This window comes from Bufo gargarizans, chromosome 4, assembly GCF_014858855.1.
Source record: "Bufo gargarizans isolate SCDJY-AF-19 chromosome 4, ASM1485885v1, whole genome shotgun sequence".
Classification (NCBI taxonomy): Eukaryota; Metazoa; Chordata; class Amphibia; order Anura; family Bufonidae; genus Bufo; species Bufo gargarizans.
In genome coordinates this window covers 138,039,025-138,058,038 of record NC_058083.1, presented here as the reverse complement: position 1 = coordinate 138,058,038, position 19,014 = coordinate 138,039,025, and the positions used below count along the sequence as shown (strand labels likewise).

The 19,014-nt window shown below is 43.8% G+C and overlaps 1 protein-coding gene across 3 annotated transcripts in view; it reads left to right on the top strand.

Moving 5' to 3' along the window:
* Positions 1 to 19,014, top strand: part of LOC122933683 (U2 snRNP associated SURP domain containing) — an 88,526-nt gene that overhangs the window by 6,667 nt on the left and 62,845 nt on the right. For all 3 annotated transcript variants that reach the window (XM_044288632.1, XM_044288633.1, XM_044288630.1), the window contains exons 2-6: positions 8,564 to 8,665; positions 15,569 to 15,683; positions 16,668 to 16,798; positions 18,325 to 18,392; positions 18,774 to 18,868. In XM_044288632.1, coding sequence (XP_044144567.1) covers positions 8,564 to 8,665; positions 15,569 to 15,683; positions 16,668 to 16,798; positions 18,325 to 18,392; positions 18,774 to 18,868 — 511 coding nt within the window. The remainder of the gene's footprint in view (positions 1 to 8,563; positions 8,666 to 15,568; positions 15,684 to 16,667; positions 16,799 to 18,324; positions 18,393 to 18,773; positions 18,869 to 19,014) is intronic.

The following is a 19,014-nucleotide window of genomic DNA, read 5'->3' as shown; positions in this document are numbered from 1 at the left end:
GGAACGGGTTCGTTCTCTGCTGGCCCTGTTTGAATTCAAAATATCGCGCCTGCGCCGTACCTTTCTTTAATCGGTGCAGGCGCACTGAGAGGCGGCCGCTCCATCCTCAATGCGCCTGCGCCGGGTGTAGATGTGACGTCATCGGCGCAGGCGCACTGAGAGGCGGCCGCTCCATCCTGCCTGCGCCGATGACGTCACATCTACACCCCGCCTCTCAGTGCGCCTGCGCTGATTAAAGACAGGTACGGCGCAGGCGCGATATTTTGAATTCAAACAGGGCCAGCAGAGAACGAACCCGTTCCCTGGCCCTGTCAAACGGCGGAGGGGGCGTCATGATGAGAGGAGGATGCGGCTGCTACCAGCAAGTAGCCGCCCTACTTGCTGGTAGCAAGGTAATTTACATATTATAAAACTTGATTTTTAACAAAATCTACTGAACGAAAATGAATATTTAGCATATGTACAGGGAGCTTGCAGGGTAGGGATTAATATTAACCGGAAAAAAAAAAAACAGTTTAGTGGGCTGACAGAAGCCCTTTAAGGACCAGGCCATTTTTATCAAATCTGACATGTATCACTTTGTCAGGCATGTCCAAACTGCGGCCCTCCAGCTGTTGCAAAACTACAACTCCCAGCATGACCTGATAGCTGTAAGAGAGAGATTATAATTTTTTCCTCGTCACATATTGTACTTCATGACGGTGGTAAAATTGAGTTAAAAAATATATTTTTTATTTATAAAAAAAAATACCTATTTTATAAAAAAAAAATTAATATCAATCAATTGTGAAGGTCACTGTGAAGGTTACTGAAAGTCACTGTGAAGGGGGAAACTGTCTATCTTTTTACGACACACGGAAACATAAAATGAAATAGATAAAATATACCCGTGCGAAGCTGGATCCTTCTGATAGTCTCTTAGGCTGAGTTCACACGGGCGAGATTGCCGCGCGGGTGCAATGCGGGAGGTGAACGCATTGCACCCGCACTGAATCTGGACCCATTCATTTCTATGGGGCTGTGCACATGAGCTGTGATTTTCACGCATCGCAGCATGCTCTATATTGTGCATTTAACACGCAACGCAGGCCCCATAGAAGTGAATGGGGCTGAGTGAAAATCGTAAGCATCCGCAATCAATTTTCACGCATGGTTGCTAGGTGACAGTCTATTTACTGTATTATTTTCCCTTATAACATGGTTATAAGGGAAAATAATAGCATTCTGAATACAGAATGCTTAGCAGGAGGTCAATTGAGGGATAAAAAATAATTAACTCGCCTTCTCCTCTTGATCGTGTAGCTGCCGGTCTCTTACTACTTTAATCGTGAGCTGGAGGCTAAAGCACCTGTGGTGACGTCAGATCACATGGTCCAATCACATGATCCATCACCGTGGTGATTGGACCATGTGATCTGACGTCACCACAGGTCCTTTAGCCTGCAGCTCATGATTAAGGAAGTAAGAAGAGACCGGCAGCTACGTGATCAAGAGGAGAAGGTGAATTAATTATTTTTTAACCCTCAATTGACCACCTATTAAGCATTCTATATTAAAGAATGCTATTATTTTCCCTTATTACCATGTTATAAGGGAAAATAATAACATCTACCGAACACCGAACCCAAACCTGAACTTCTGTGAAGAAGTTCGGGTCTGGGTACCACAGTCGTTTTTTATCACGTAGCGTGCAAAACATGGCGTACCTACTCGCGCGGGTTTGCCGCAATACACCGGGACGCATCCGGACACGCACGTGTGAACCCAGCCTTATATAAAAATTTGATTCTGTCTGTTCTTTATGCGCGACAAAACGACTGGACCGATATTCACCAGATTTTGGCACAACGGGTACATCAGGTGTCCGGGAAGGTTATGGACCTTCAGCTCTCTAGGACGTACCGTTCCTGAGATATTCCCAAAAAATAACCCACATTAGCCGATACAAGCCTGCAAGTCATTCTCTTCAAATCCCAACTGCCGTAAACACAGTTTTACTCCAGGTTTCCATAACAACCCTGCCATTTTTCTTTACTGCTTAAAGGGGTGGGCACAGTAAAGGTCACTGTTATTAAAGAGGCGGGCACTGTGAAAGTCGCTGTTAAAGAGACGGTCACTGTTGAAGGGGGAAACTGTCTATCTTTTTACGACACACGGGAACATAAAATGAGGCCTTTTATGGAATTTCGGTCAAATGCTGCACTTTGATTAATGGGTTATTGATGTAGATTGCAGAAATGGTTAATTGTGGAAATGTCATTCTGCTCAAGGTGTTCCTGGTTTTCTTTTGAGAAACGTATTCCCTTGTTACCACTTGAGTGCGGAGTACAAAGGCGTTGAGAGACGGCAGACCTGCTGCTTGAGTGCCCTGTGTGCGGATCTCATGCAGATCTTTCTTCATAATGTGCGCAGTGTGCTTAGTGCCTGAGTGGGAGGCAAACTCGAGACTATTATAATTCCCTTACTTCAAAGACCAATCCTACACTGAACAAATGGAAATGCAATAAGCCACTTATGGGGGCGTAGCTTTAGTTTTCAGATATCTGCAAGGAACCCGATTGCTGATGTGCAGAGGAATGGGAGTCCTGGCCATACAGTCTGTAGCGTTCTATCTTTACTGATCTAGGCAGGGTTAAGACCAGGGTGGAGGGGTATAGATCTTCTATGTGACGGGATGGTAACCCTATAGAAAGCGCTGTACTATACATGCCGAGTCACTAGCTTAGATAACAATTACCATTCCTGTTAGCAGCCGTGGCAAATCCCGATGTGTACAATTTGAAAACTGCTGATCCACTGATAGACGTGTAGTTAGGAGATGAGGACCGAGTGTTTATGGATCCATGTGCGGAGCAGACTATTACCTGGTGGTATAGATCTGTAATATACTTTATACAGATTACCAACTTCTATCTCTAGCTTCCTCAAATGGGTTTTCTGAGATACTTTTACTGATATTAGGTCATCAGTATCTGATCGATGGGGGTCTGACACCCGGGATCAGCTGTTTGAGAAAGCACTGGTGCACGCAGTAGCACTGTGTCCTTCTCGCGGGTCACCATGCACAGTGCCAACCATTTGATAGCGGCTGTGCTTGGTATTGGAGCTCAGAAACTTCCACTTCATTGGGGCTGAGCTGCGTCTAGGCCATGTCGCCCAGGAAAACATGTCAGATGACCTAAGGAAAGCTGTGGGAAAGCTACACTGCTACTGGAAGCGCTGCTGCCTTCTCACAGCGGGTGTCGGACCCCCCCGATCAGTAAAAATAGATTGGAAAACTCCTTTAACAGCATTGACGCACTTCTCCACCGTGGAAGGGGGGGGATCCCAGTTTTTACGTGCTGGCTGTGAATTTACAGATTGTTGAAATCCTGGTCAAGATTTCAACTCACTGCTTTTCTGACCCTGAACTAACAGCATCATAATGACTTAAGGCAGGCATGTCCAAACTGCGGCCCTCCAGCTGTTGCAAAACTACAACTCCCAGCATGCCTGTATAGCTTACAGCTATTAGGGCATGATGGGAGTTGTAGTTTTGCAACAGCTGGAGGGCTGCAGTTTGGACATGCCTGACTTAAGGGGACACTAAGTCCTGACAAGCACGGAAAAAAGAGTATCCTGCTAAGTAACGTTGGCCACGCTTTCTGCGTGGCGATCTTCAAGCTATTAGCAGATTCCCTGCAGTCGGAGAAGTGCCTCCTTCCTCCCAGTCCTTCCACCTTCAGCTGGTGTCAGATTGTGCGCTAGCGTGACCTCAGACAAATCAGGAAGTTCAGCAAACCTCTATGGACACCCAGAGCATTGCGAAAGAGGTGGAAACGGCAAAACTTCAGCAGCTTCTTACAAAACCTCCTCCTATGTGTGTGTGCAGGTATACTATACAGTACCAGGTTTGCCCCTACAGGCTGGAGGGATTTCTCTGTCTGTCTAGGCAAATATGACATTCATCAATGTGGAGAAGTCTTGTGGAATTGAACAGATAATGTTACCCTTACGTTGTGCAAATAGACCAGCTTTCCCAGGATCCTGACAGGGCAGCTCTGCCTAGCTGTGCTATTTGGGACTGAGGAGAAGGATCTATTTGGGTAGACAGGGTGTTTACCAGTTCCTATTACAGGTCCATGTAATGTGTTGTCCCTGGGACATTGAATGACAAATCTGTCTAGCCATGCCAGAGTTTGGAGTTTCTTACTTGGCTTTTCCAGGCTCTAAGGCCACACTTGGTACATACATTCTTTGTGTGCTACATCCATAAATATAATATTAGAGCATCCCTGATTATACACTATATACGTAGTTTGATCTCCAGTGTACCGCCACATGCTGCCCAGTTTTCCAAAGTTGCTGAAAGGTAAATCGTCCTTTAAGATGCTGTGAGTTCCTGCCTGACTGCGGATCTGCTGGACTGTACGCACATAGCGCCATGAGTGCAGCAGACCCGCAGCCGGGCAGTAACTCATTAGGATGCCGAGAAGCAGTGTTCTGTCTGGGAAATGCAGCAATCGCATAGAGCGTGTTTCCTGGACCAAACATGTTGTGTAAAACTGGCCTATAGTGGAGATGGACCTCTTCTGAGGGCATTGAATGTAACCTGCAGCTGTCTTATGGCGTTAAAGTAGCACTGTACTTTCAGTAAACTTTTGATATGTTATAGGGACATATGTAACAGCTTTCCAATTTAGGCTAGTTTCACACTAGCGTTCGGCTGTCCGCTCGTGAGCTCCGTTTGAAGGGGCTAACGAGCGGACCCGAACGCTTCCGTCCAGCCCTGATGCAGTCTGAATGGATGCGGATCCGCTCAGACTGCATCAGTCTGGCGGCGTTCAGCCTCCGCTCCGCTCAGCAGGCGGACACCTAGTTCGGGTGTCCGCCTGGCCGTGCGGAGGCGTGCGGATCCGTCCAGACTTACAATGTAAGTTAATGGGGACGGATCTGTTTGAAGATGCCACAATATGGCTCAATCTTCAAACTGATCCGTCCCCCATTGACTTTCAATGTAAAAGTCTGGACGGATCCGCTCAGGCTAATTTCACACTTAGCCATTTTTTGCCAATATAATGCAGACGGATCCGTTCTGAACGGAGCCACCGTCTGCATTAATATGAGCGGATCCGTTCAGAACGGATCTGATCGAACGCTAGTGTGAAAGTAGCCTAACTCGCTTTATCTCCAGTGGCTGGTTTCTCAGATTTAATTGAGGGTCACATGACCTGTGATGTCAGCTTCTCTCCCTGCTCTGATAAAGGTTGTTCGTCACTGTGCTGGCCACACCTCCCTTCACTGCTGTCTGCTGTCTCTCTCCTAAGATTATTAACCCCTTCAGCTGCACATACTGGCTAGCTGCAGCAGTGACAATTCTGGGCACAGGATCTGACAGACTAGACAGAGCATTGCACAAGAAGGTAGGGAGAAGATCCTGTGTGTATTAGCAGTGTCATTATACAGGTAGTTCTACACTTACAAGTTGCTGTTGATTCTCTCAGCAGGCAGACATAGCACTCAGGGCAGCTCTTGTATCCACTCCCTTAGCAGTGTCATTATACAGCTGGGACTTGTAGTCCTACACTTACAACATGCTGCAGAGTCTCCCAGCAGGCAGACATGTCACTCAGGGCAGCTCTTGTATCCACTCCCTTAATGAGACTATATATATAAATTATTTGACCCCTCACTGATTTTGTAAGTTTGTCCAATGACAAAGAAATGAAAAGTCTCAGAACAGTATCATTTCAATGGTAGGTTTATTGTAACAGTGGCAGATAGCACATCAAAAGGAAAATCGAAAAAATAACTTTAAATAAAAGATAGCAACTGATTTGCATTTCATTGAGTGAAATAAGTATTTGAACCCTCTAACAAAAAAAGACTTAATACTTGGTGGAAAAACCCTTGTTTGCAAGCACAGAGGTCAAACGTTTCTTGTAATTGATGACCAAGTTTGCGCACATTTTAGGAGGAATGTTGGTCCACTCCTCTTTGCAGATCATCTCTAAATCCCTAAGGTTTCGAGGCTGTCTCTGTGCAACTCTGAGCTTGAGCTCCCTCCATAGGTTTTCGATTGGATTAAGGTCTGGAGACTGACTAGGCCACTCCATGACCTTAATGTGCTTCTTCTTGAGCCACTCCTTTGTTGCCTTTGCTGTATGTTTTGGGTCATTGTCGTGCTGGAACACCCATCCACGACCCATTTTCAGTTTCCTGGCAGAGGGAAGGAGGTTGTCGCTCAGGATTTCACGATACATGGCTCCGTCCATTTTCCCGTTTATGCGAATAAGTTGTCCTGTGCCCTTAGCAGAAAAACACCCCCAAAGCAAAATGTTTCCACCCCCATGCTTGACGGTGGGGACGGTGTTTTGGGGGTCATAGGCAGCATTTTTCTTCCTCCAAACACAGCGAGTTGAGTTAATGCCAAAGAGCTCTATTTTGGTCTCATCAGACCACAGCACCTTCTCCCAGTCACTCTCTGAATCATTCAGGTGTTCATTGGCAAACTTCAGACGGGCCTGCACATGTGCCTTCCTGAGCAGGGGGACCTTGCGAGCCCTGCAGGATTTTAATCCATTGCGGTGTAATGTGTTTCCAATGGTTTTCTTGGTGACTGTGGTCCCTGCTAATTTGAGGTCATTAACTAACTCCTCCCGTGTAGTTCTAGGATGCTTTTTCACCTTTCTCAGAACCATTGACACCCCACAAGGTGAGATCTTGCGTGGAGCCCCAGAGCGAGGTCGATTGATGGTCATTTTGTGCTCCTTCCATTTTCGAACAATCGCACCAACAGTTGTCACCTTCTCTCCCAGCTTCTTGCTAATGGTTTTGTAGCCCATTCCAGCCTTGTGCAGGTCTACAATTTTGTCTCTGACATCCTTGGACAGCTCTTTGGTCTTTCCCATGTTGGAGAGTTTGGAGTCTGCTTGATTGATTGATTCTGTGGACAGGTGTCTTTTATACAGGTGACTAGTTAAGACAGGTGTCCTTAATGAGGGTGACTAATTGAGTAGAAGTGTCTAACCACTCTGTGGGAGCCAGAACTCTTAATGGTTGGTAGGGGTTCAAATACTTATTTCACTCAATGAAATGCAAATCAGTTGCTATCTTTTATTTAAAGTTATTTTTTCGATTTTCCTTTTGATGTGCTATCTGCCACTGTTACAATAAACCTACCATTGAAATGATACTGTTCTGAGACTTTTCATTTCTTTGTCATTGGACAAACTTACAAAATCAGTGAGGGGTCAAATAATTATTTCCTCCACTGTATATGTAATATATATATATATATATATATATATATATATATATATATAAATTTTGCATAAAACTTGCTTAGCTTAGTTATATATTGCTGCCTATCAGATTTTCAGTGCTATATATTTTCTTTTTCATAACTCCGACAACCCCTTTAAAAATGCACCAATTGCCAGAAAGAGGGGAGAGAAGTGCTCACTGTGTTCTCTCTCCTTGCTGCAGTCTATGGGCCCCTCTCGCTTTCCATCTCTTGCAGCACGGAGAGACAACGCTAAACAAGCACTTCTCTCCCCTTGTTCTAGAGATTGTGGGGGTCTTATTGCTCAGGTCCCCACCGATCCAAACTGTTCATATTCCCTATGACATATCAAGTGTACTAAAAGTACTGTGCCACTTCAAAGGGGTAGTGCAACGATTTATATTGATGACCTATCCTCATAATAGGTCGTTAATATCTGACTGGCGGGGTCCGACACCCAGCACCCCCACCTATCAGCTGTTTGATTAGGAGGCGGTGCTCCATGCGCGCTCCGCTTCCTCTCATTACACTAGGCATTGTCTCCAGTGTATCGGTGGCATAGTGTAATCACAACTATTCACTCCATTAAAGTGAATGGAGCGGGAACTTGTCATTACACTGCACTTGCGATAAGACGTGCAGTGTAATGAAGGACAGCTGATCGGCAGGGGTGTCAGACCCCCGCCAATCAGAAATTGATGACCTATCCTTAGCAAAGGTCAATATAAATAGCAGCACAACCCTTTTAAGGCCTCGTTGTTGTGATTCCAATATATAATTACTGAATGGAAGTAGGAAGGCTACATTCACTCGAACATATTTTGTTTCCAGGTTCATTCCGTTTTGTTTGTTTTTTTGCGGTTAGGACAGTGTGCTATCCAGATCTGTATGTCCGTTCGGTAGCCCCACAAAAAAATAGAACGTCATATTCTTGTCTGTTTTGCGGACAAGGATAAGCATTGTTACAAGGTATTCGGAAAAAAAAAAACTGCCATACGGACATCATCCGTGTTTTTTGTGGATCTGCGCACTGCAAAACACAGAGTCGTTTGAATGTTGCCTAACAGACAAGAAAAGTGTGTGGTGGTGGTGGGTCTTGAATTCATATTCTTTGCTGCTGCTCGCCTCTTAATGGACTCATTCATTTTAATTAGATCTGTCAGGGTTCCAGTCTGTTTTTAACTATTGCACTTTTTATCTCAAATCAGTTTCCTTACTTTTTAATGCAGGGCTTTTGTGTTAAATGTGGATATTGGAATATTCATGTGTTAACAAAGTTGTTCTGTTTTCAACTTCCAGCAACCTCTCTTAGACAGCAAGCTTAAAGCATTCAGCATTGGGAAAATGAGTACAACAAAGAGAACACTAAGCAAGAAGGAGCAAGAGGAACTGAAGAAGAAGGTGAGACCCTTAAACTACTTTCACACTCGTGTTTTGGCTTTCAGTTTGTGAGATCCATTCAGGGCTCTCACAAGCGGTCCAAAACGGATCATTTTTGCACGAATGCATTCTGAATGGAAAAGGATCCGCTCAGAATGCATCCGTTTGCCTCTGTTCTGTCTCCATTCCACTTTGGAGGCTGACACCAAAATGCTGCTTGCAGCGTTTTGGTGTCCGCCTGACGATGCGGAGGCAAACGGATCCGTCCTGACACACAATGTAAGTCAATGGGGACAGATCTATTTTCCATGACACAATCTAGCACAATAGAAAATGGATCCGTCCTCTATTGACTTTCAATGGCGTTCAAGACGGATCAGTCTTGGCTATGTTAAAGATAATACAAATGGATCGGATGCAGATGGTTGTATTATCTGAACGGATCAGTCTGTGCAGATCTATGACGAATCCGCACCAAACGCGAGTGTGAAAGTAGCCTTAGCTGTAAACACAGAGGGGGTCATTTATGAAGACCGCCAAAGTTAGGTAGAGACTCAAGTCTTGGTGCCACAGGCCGTGCAGCATGGTTTAAAGGATATGTACTCCTATTGCTTTTAACTTATTTTTGGGTAAAAATCATATTTTCAATTGGCCTTTATTAAAAATATTGAGCAATTCTGTCTCAAAGGGTTAACTGTTTGTCTAGCTGTATGACTAAGGCTACTTTCACATTAGCGTTTTTGCGCGTCCGTCATTGATCTGCAATAATGCTTCCGTTACCACAATACAACCGCATGCATTTGTCATGAACAGATCCGGTTGTATTGTATCTTCTATATCCAAGACGTATCTGTCATGAACACCATTGAAAGTCAATGGGGGATGGATCTGTTTTCTATTGCATCAGAGAAAACTGATCCGTCCCCATTGACTTACATTGTGTGCCGTCTTGCTCCGCACCACGTGGACAGAAAAACGCTGCAGGCAACATTTTGGCGTCCGCCTCCAGAGCGGACTGGTGACTGAACGGAGGCAAACTGATGCATTCTGAGATCCTTTTCCATTCAGAATGCATTAGGGGAAAACTGATCAGTTTTGGACCGCTTATGAGAGCCCATGACTGATCTCTCAAACGGAAAGCCAAAATGCTAGTGTGAAAGTAGCCTTATACTTTCTTTTTCTGCTTTCTAATAAACCATATCTCTGAATTACTAAGAGGTCATAAACACTTATTTAAGCCACATTCTTATCAGTAAGATAAGAACTGAGCTATAATGATTGTTTATAATGTGAGAGATCAGAGATAAGGAGCCCATCAGCTACTCGGATGACGGAAATGAGAAAATCCAGAGGCTGCTACTAGAGCATCTCTGCTATGTGCAGAAAAAAGGATTCCATATTTATAATAAAGACCAATAAAAAATAAAATAAAATTGAGGGCTCAAAATAAGTAGAATACAATAAAAAAAAAAAGTTGCACTCAAAGGTGTACATAGCCTTTAACCCCTGCCCAACATATGATGGAATAGTACGTCATTGCGGCAGATGCGTTCCCATGTTATAAGGGAAAATAATACAGGGAAGACACTTTAATGTGCGGGGTTGCTTTCATCCCTAGCTCCTAGCAACCATGCGTGAAAATCGCACCGTATCCGCACTTGCTTGCGGATGCTTGTGATTTTTTTACGTATACCCATTCTTTTCTATGGGGCCTGCGTTGCGTGAAAAACGCAGAATATAGAACCTGCTGCGATTTTTCACGCAACGCACAAATGATGCATGAAAATCACAGCTTATGTGCACAGCCCCATTGAAGTGAATGGGTCTGGATTCAGTGCTGGTGCAATGCGTTCACCTCACGCATTGCACCCATGCGGAATACTCGCCCTTGTGAAACAAAAATAAATGATGTTTTAGTGTCTCCACAGTCAGAGCCATAGGTATGGCTCTGACTGTGGAGACACTAAAACATCATTTATTTTTGTTTACACAATAACATTTTTGAAAACTTAAAATAAGAAAAAGTATACATATTAGGTATTGCCACATCTGTAACAACCTGGTCTATAAAAATGGCTACTTTCACACCTGCGCTAGGTGCGGATCCGCCTGGTATCTGTACACAAGGATCCGCACCTATAAATGCAAACGATGGTATTCGTTCAGTGTGGATCCGTCTGCATAACAGCTTTTTCAGATCTGAGTTTTCACTATCATGAAAACTCAGATCAGACAGTATATTCTAACACAGAGGCGTTCCCATAGTGATGGGGACGCTTCAAGTTAGAATATACTAAGAACTGTGTACATAACTGTCCTCAGGTGCCGCACCCATTTACATAAGCATTTATTTAATTCTTAAAATTAATTTAATCCTGTTTAACCCTTTCCAGACCTGCTCCTGTCTTTTAAGATGGTGCCCGCATGCAAGCACAGCGGGCACCATAGCTACTGGGATTCTACTGTTTAAAACAGCAAGCACCTTGGGCTAATGTCTGCAATAACACCTAACGCAGACATTTAACCTCTTAGATGAATCGGTTTTCCCTAGCTGTAAAAACAAAACCCATAAAACTATGACAGAACTCCATATACAGTCCTGATCAAAAGTTTAAGACCACTTGAAAAATGGCAAAAAATCTTATTTTACATTGTTGGATCTTAACAAGGTTCCAAGTAGAGCTTCAACATGCAACAAGAAGAAATGAGAGTGAGACAAAACATTTTTTGAGCATTCAATTAATTGAAAATAACGATTTAACTGAAACAGGCTGTTTTTCAGCTGATCTAAATTTTGGGACCACATGCCTTTAATAGGCCAAATCTGCAAATTTGTGGTTTCATTGTAATTTTCTGTCAGGTAGTCACACGTTGTGATGGCAAAGGCAAAAAAAACTCCCTTTTTGAACGTGGTCGGGTTGTTGAACTGCATAAGCAGGGTCTCTCACAGCGCGCCATCGCTGCTGAGGTGGGACGCAGTAAGACAGTCATTTGGAATTTCTTAAATGATCCTGAGGGTTATGGAAGACACCAAAAAATTTCCTCAGCACTGAGCCTGAGGATCCAATTGGCTGTCCGTCAAGACACTGGACGATCCTCGACCCAAATTAAGGCCCTTACTGGTGATACCTGCAGCCCCATAACCATCCCATGGCATCTGAGACTGAAGGTCTTCAAAGACCTCGTCTTCTTGAATACCACAGAACTGCTCGTTTGGACTTTGCAAGAGAGCACCAAACATGGGACATTCAAAGGTGGAAGAAAATTTTATTCTCTGATGAGAAAAAATGTAACCTTGATGGTCCTGATTGTTTCCAACGTTACTGGCATGACAAGCAGATCCCACCTGAGATGTTTTCTACGCGACACAGTGGAGGGGGGCGCCATAATGGTCTTGGGTGCTTTTTCCTTCAGTGGAACAATGGAGCTTCAGGAAGTGCAGGGGCGTCAAACGGCCGCTGGCTATGTCTGGATGTTGCAGAGAGCATTCCTCATGACTGAGGGCCCTCGTCTGTGTGGTAACAACTGGGTTTTTGCACAGGACAACGCTGCAGTACACAATGCCCGCAGGACAATGGACTTCTTCCAGGAGAATAACATCACTCTTTGCCCCATCCTGCGTGTTCCCCTGATCTAAATCCAATTGAGAACCTTTGGGGATGGATGGCAAGGGAAGTTTACAAAAATGGACAACAGTTCCAGACAGTAGATGGCCTTCGTGCGGCCGTCTTCACCACTTGGAGAAATGTTCCCACTCACCTCATCAAGCATGCCAAAACGAATTTTTGAAGTGATAAACAATATCGGCGGAGCCACTCACTACTGAGTTCATGTTTGGAAAAAAGGGGGGGGGGGGGGGAGTTATTTTTTATTTTTTATTTTTTTTTGGAGGTGTGGTCCTAAACTTTTGATCAGCTGAAAAACAGCCTGTTTCAGTTTATTCGTTGTTTTCGTTAAATTGAATGCTCAAAAAATATTTTGTCTCACTCCCATTTCTTCTTGTTGCATGTTGAAGCTCTACTTGTTAAGATCCAGCCATGCTGAATATGATTTTTTTTTTGCAATTTTTCAAGTGGTCTTAAACTTTTGATCAGGACTGTATATAAAAATAAATGTCTGTCTGTCTAGACGTCTGTCTGAACGTTCTTTATGCGCGACCAAACGACTGGACCGATCTTCACCAAATTTGGCACACTGGTACATCAGGTGTCCGGGAAGGTTTTATACAGTTTTTTTTTCATAACACGCATGCAAAACACATTGCACCCGCTCGATAAAAACTGAACATCAGAACGCAATCGCAGTCAAAACTGACTGCAATGGCGTACCTACTCGTGCGGGTTTGCCGCAATACACTGGGACGCATCCGGAGCTAATCCGGACACGCTCGTGTGAACCCAGCCTTATATATATAAAAAATAAGTTTCTGTCTGTTCTTTATGCGCGACAAAACGACTGGACCGATATTTACCAAATTTGGCACACGGGTACATCAGGTGTCCGGGAAGGTTATAGACCTTCAGCTCTCTAGGACGTACCGTTCCTGAGATATTCCCAAAAAATAACCCACATTAGCCGATACAAGCCTGCAAGTCTTTCTCTTCAAATCCAAACTGCTATAAACACTTTTTTACTCCAGGTTTCCATAACAACCCTGCCATTTTTCTTTACTGCTTAAAAGGGCAGGCGCTAAAAAAGCTCACTGTTAAAGGGGCGCTCACTGTTAAAGGGGCGCTCGGGGCGGCCGCTGTGGAGGTCTCTGTTAAGGGGGAAACTGTCTATCTTTTCACGACACACAGAAACATAAAATTAAATAGATGAAATATACCCGTGCTAAGCCGGGTCCTTCTGCTATTATATATAGACAGAAACTCATTTTCATATATGTCTGGACCTTCTTTATGCGTGACCAAACGACTGGACCGATCTTCACCAAATTTGGCACACAGGTACATCAGGTGTCCGGGAAAGTTTTAGACTGGGTCTCGGCTCTCTAGGATGTACTGTTTCTGAGAGATTCCCCAAAAATGACCTGCATTAGCCAATAGAAGTCACATGTCTCTTTTTAGCTGATAGAAGCTCGCAGGTCCTACTCCAGATTGCCATAACAACTGATCACAGGTTTTAGCCGTTCGCAGGTCCTTAAATATTCAGTCGTGTGATGACACAACTACACTGCTATATGCATGGGGGTCAGGGGTCACTATTAAACGGACGGCGCTGTGGAGGTTACTGTTAAAGGGGCGGACACTGTGGAAGTCGCTGTTAAAGCGAACCTGTCACTGGGATTTTGTGTATAGAGCTGAAGACATGGGTTGCTAGATGGCCGCTAGCACATCCGCAATACCCAGTCCCCATAGCTCTGTGTGCTTTTATTGTGTAAAAAAAAAAAACATTTGATACATATGCAATTTTTATTTTTTTTTTTTTTTTTTTTACACAATAAAAGCACACAGCTATGGGGACTGGGTATTGCGAATGTGCTAGCGGCCATTTAGCAACGCATGTCCTCAGCTCTGTCCACTCTTAAAGGGGCGAGCACTGTGGAGGTCACTGTTATGGGGGAAACTGTTTATCTTATGGAAACATAAAATGAAATAGATAAAATATACCCGTGCTAAGCAGAGTCCTTCTGTTGTATATTATATTTTAAAGGGAAACCTGTCATCAACTTTATGCTGCCCATACAAACTGCAGCATAAAGTAGAGACAGGGGAGTTGACTTCAGTGTTCTGTCATTTATAAGTAAGTTGCCGAGAACTAACATCACAATCATTGCAGACTGGGCCTGGGAAAGAGTCCCGGCCACCTGAGAAGAGTCATGGTTATTCATAAATTCCTGCTCTCCCCCCCACCTGCTGCTGATTGTCTTCTACCTAGTTTTCTCCCTTTCTTTCTATGATAGAACTGCCAATCATCAGCAGATGGGTGAGAGTGCAGGAGATTAGGAATAACCAGGACTCTTCTCTGGTAGATTTGACTCTTTTCAGGGCCTGGGCTGCAATGGTTATGATACTGGTTCTCTGCAACCACTTAGTTTTAGCTCATGAGTTACACACCGCTGAAATAAGCATTTCTGTCAGCATTTTATGCTGCCCTCAGTGAAGTCAGCATAAAGTTGATGATTGGTTCGCTTTAATATTGAAGAGGACCTTTCACCACTCCTGACATTGATGTTTTAATAGCTACATACATTCCCCATGTACTAACTGAAATTCTGAAACATCTATTCTTATGGCTCTATGTTGTGCCATTCCATTTATTATTTCTACTAGAAGTCATGAATGAATTGCTATTTGCCTTCCGTAAGGGTACAGAGGGGAGGTAACCAGTTGGGGGGGGGGGGGGGGTGTCCCTGCACAGACTCACTCTATCCAATCAAAGCTGCCATTGTCAGACTGTGCAGGTACACCCCCCCCCCAACGGGTTACCTCCCCTCTGGACCTTTTCTGAAGGCTAATAGCATTTCACTCATAACTTCTAGTAGAAATAATTAAGGAATTGCACAACATAGAGCCATAAGAATAGATGCTCCAGAATTGTTAGTATGTGGGGAATGTATGTAGCTATTAAAATAGGCAGATCAGGAGAGGTGAAAGGTCCGCTTTAAATGGTGCCATTAGAAAGTACAATTTGTCCTGCAAAACAATAAGACCTCATACTGCTATGTGAATGGGGGAAAAAAAATTAAAAATGTTGTTTCCAGGAAGGCAGAGTATAAAACAAAACACAAAAATGGAAAACTGCAGGGTGCTGAAGAGGTTAAAACAGTGAAACTGCTTGCAGTGAGCATTTCCTAAGGTAGAATATTCCACAGAGTAAAGGGTTACTTATATTACAATGATATTTCAGAGCTCCTATGATGCGTTGGCCGGTTGTTTTGAATGTTGTTTGGATTCAGACCTGTTTCTTTCTGGTACACAGGAGGATGAAAAAGCTGCTGCAGAGATTTACGAGGAATTTCTTGCCGCGTTTGAGGGTGCTGATGCCAGCAAAGTTAAAACATTTGTCAGAGGGGGCATTGTCAATGCCACAAAAGGTATGTACATGTCCTGGTCCTGAGAGCAACACACACCCTTATCTTAGCATTATTGAGCCTTAGATGGGCATCTGAAGCAAACAGTGACATAACTAATTGTATGCATTAAAGGGGTATTCGCATCTCAGACAATGGGGGCATATCGCTAGGATATGCCCCAATTGTCTGATAGGTGCTGGTCCCACCGCTGGGACCCGCACCTACAACAAGGACAAAGTGGGGAGCACTGTGGCAGGAGGGACCCGCACCTATCAGACAATGGGGACATATCCTAGCGATATGCTCTTATTGTCTGAGATGGGAAAACCCCTTTAATGCATACAGTATTTGTTTGAGTTATAAAGGGCCCTTTGGGTTCTGTCTTAGTATCTGCCGTTTAACCAGAAAGAATAGGGCTGCATTCTGTGCAGTTTTTTCCATCACATGTGACGACAGAATCTGCAACAAAGACCTCTAAGCTAGCCTCCGGCCCAGATGTGAGCTCAGCCTTAGGGCTCATGGCCCGGCTGTGCCCGTATTGTGGAACTGCAATATGCGGGCACTGGCCGTCTGCACACCATATGACGGATGCAGACCTATTCACGTAAATGGGTCCCCAGCCCGGGAGATGCGGTGTGGAACAGACACGGATCGGAAGCCCATGGAACTATGGAGTGCTTCTGTGGGTTTTCTGTCCATGCCTCCGCACCGCAAAAAAGTAGTGCATGCAGTGCGCATGACTGTCTAATGCGGATCGTAGAGCCCATACAAGTGAATGGGTCCACGTCCGCAGATGGCGATGCACACGGTCAGTGCCCGTGCATTGCGGACCGCAAATTGCGCTCCACAGCATGAGCAAGGACGGCACACGTTCGTATGCATGAGTCGATTTATGTTATGTTTGGTTTGGAACTTAGAAAAGCATATCACGGTCTGATATTTGTCTTTGTATTTACAATGCATAACGATTATTACTCAATGGCAATTCTGATCAATCTGTTACAGATGAACATGAGGCGGATGAGAAGAAGGGCAAGTTGTATAAGCCTGCCTCACGGTTTTCTGAGCCCAAACCTCAGCCAGCACCTGTTGAGAGACCACCCCCTCCAATTTTACTTATAGAACCTAAGAAACCGGTAAGATAACATTGTCATCACATTCATTAGTGTCAGTTGCCGTGCCTCTTTTGTGGTAAACTATGTCTGTTGCTCGTTTTATGGTTTAACCATTACACTGCCAGGGCGATTTTCACACTTGTGACAAACAGATACTATCTGACTTATACGGTTAATAAATCATAATAAGTTCCTATACCCATATACTTTCTGAATGTAGACATCTGATGCATTGTTAAAAGCCTCCCTGTATATTACAGTCTTGGACACCTTTTTGCAATTTTGCATCAAAACATATTTTATTTGCATAAAAATAATAATGTTTGCAACAAAGTCTGACTCTCGCAGAGTGATTGGCTGCAGTGGTCTCGTGCTGTATACCTCTATATCACCACTGGAGCCTTATACACACTGAGGAGGACCAGAGCATATAGGCTCATTATGTTATGATGCTTGGTGGAGTTTGGCAAGTATTTAACTCTGAAAGCCCCTTTTAAATGTATCTTCACACATTGTAGATTCCCTTAGAATTTACGTATAGTCCACCACAATTACACCGCCAGTCCATGTGTGATGTCTCCCCCCCCCCCCCCCCCCCCCCCACATTTACGTATTCTGGTTTTATGATCCACAGTTGTTCAGACAGATTATGTAGTGAAAATCCACAGAATAGCAACAGATTTCTACCATGGATTTGACTATTGCAAATCTTGATTTTTTTTTGGGTGAACATACCCTCACGACCGTATTCACTCCTGGTAATGCACTCCATATGAGAGCTGTATTTCACAGAATGAACTCCGCTCATCTGAAGTAGATTCTAGCATCCTAGTGATTTATGATGTTATGAATTCCACACCACAGATCTACTGAACTGTAGTCACGGCATTATGTGACTAGAGTTCAGCACACTAAGGGCGCTGACAAATGTGTGCCGCCCGTTCCGTGCTCTGGGGACCGCCGAATGCCAAAATAATCAATTAAAAAATTATGCCCATGTACACAGGCCATTGAAATGGTCCGGATGCTATCCTTTCACAACACGCCTGGACAGAAAATTCACTCGTGTGAGAGAGGCCTTGGCCTGTTTTCTTTGTAAGAGATGTGTCTTATTGATATCGAAGATAGAAGGGTGTAAGATAGAAGATAAAAAGGTGTAATTTCTGTAAATGGAATTCCATAATATGGAAGAAACTGTTTGGATTCAGTTTTGTTCCCCGGGCAGTACTATAGTCCAGGGGTCATCAACCTACAGCGCTCAGCACAATGGGAGTTTAGAGAACAACAAAGCATGACTACATGCTGGGAGTTGTAGTGGCTTTAACATTCTTTTCGTCCTACTACAGTCAGGGCAGGGGGCTGTGCTCCTGCTGTAGCTAGTTGTTCCCCCTCCTCCTCACATCTGAACTCCAGGGACAGACATTTTGTATTTCTTAATTTTAATTGAAAAATGAGGAGTTGAAGGAAGGACTTTCTCTGATATATTTTTTGTTCATTTTCTTTGTTTTCTATTACTTTAAGTAATAAAGATGTGTTGTTTTTATTAGCCTTTAAAGAAAGGAGAGAAGGAGAAGAAGAAAAGTAATTTGGAGCTTTTCAAAGAAGAACTCAAACAGTAAGTTATTTTTTTTGTGTGTGTTTTTGTTGTTGTAATATACTGGCAAATTTGTTTAAAGAGGACCTTTCATGGATCCAGACATTATAAACGAAGTATCGGGATATGTAGGACATAGTGCAGGGATCTAACTGCACTTACTATTTTTCCTGGGCGCTGCTCCGTTCGCCCACTGTGACCCCCTTTGTATTCTCCCGCCTAGTATGCTAATTGGGCATCTCCTTCTCCCTGGCTGTAGCGCTGTCCAATCGCAGCAGAGAGAAAATAAATACTCCTTCATGATCAGACAATCAGGAGAGGTGGCATGCTCTCCTTATAGCAATAAGACACGGTGAGTAAGGATAGGCCTTCTGTCATGATGATTTTTTTTTTTTTTTTCAGGATTCAGGAAGAGAGGGATGAACGGCACAAAACAAAAGGCAGAATGAGCAGATTTGAACCTCCACAAACAGATGGTGAAGGACAGAAGCGTTCAGGTAAGAAATACAATTTTTTTCTTCCTTTTCCGAGTATGCTTCTGTCAGATCAGCGATGAAGAAACAAGCCTTCTGTCTCCTACCTTCCTGTTTATTAATCTCAACATAGTGTTAATCCCTTAGTGACCACCAACACACATTTTTAT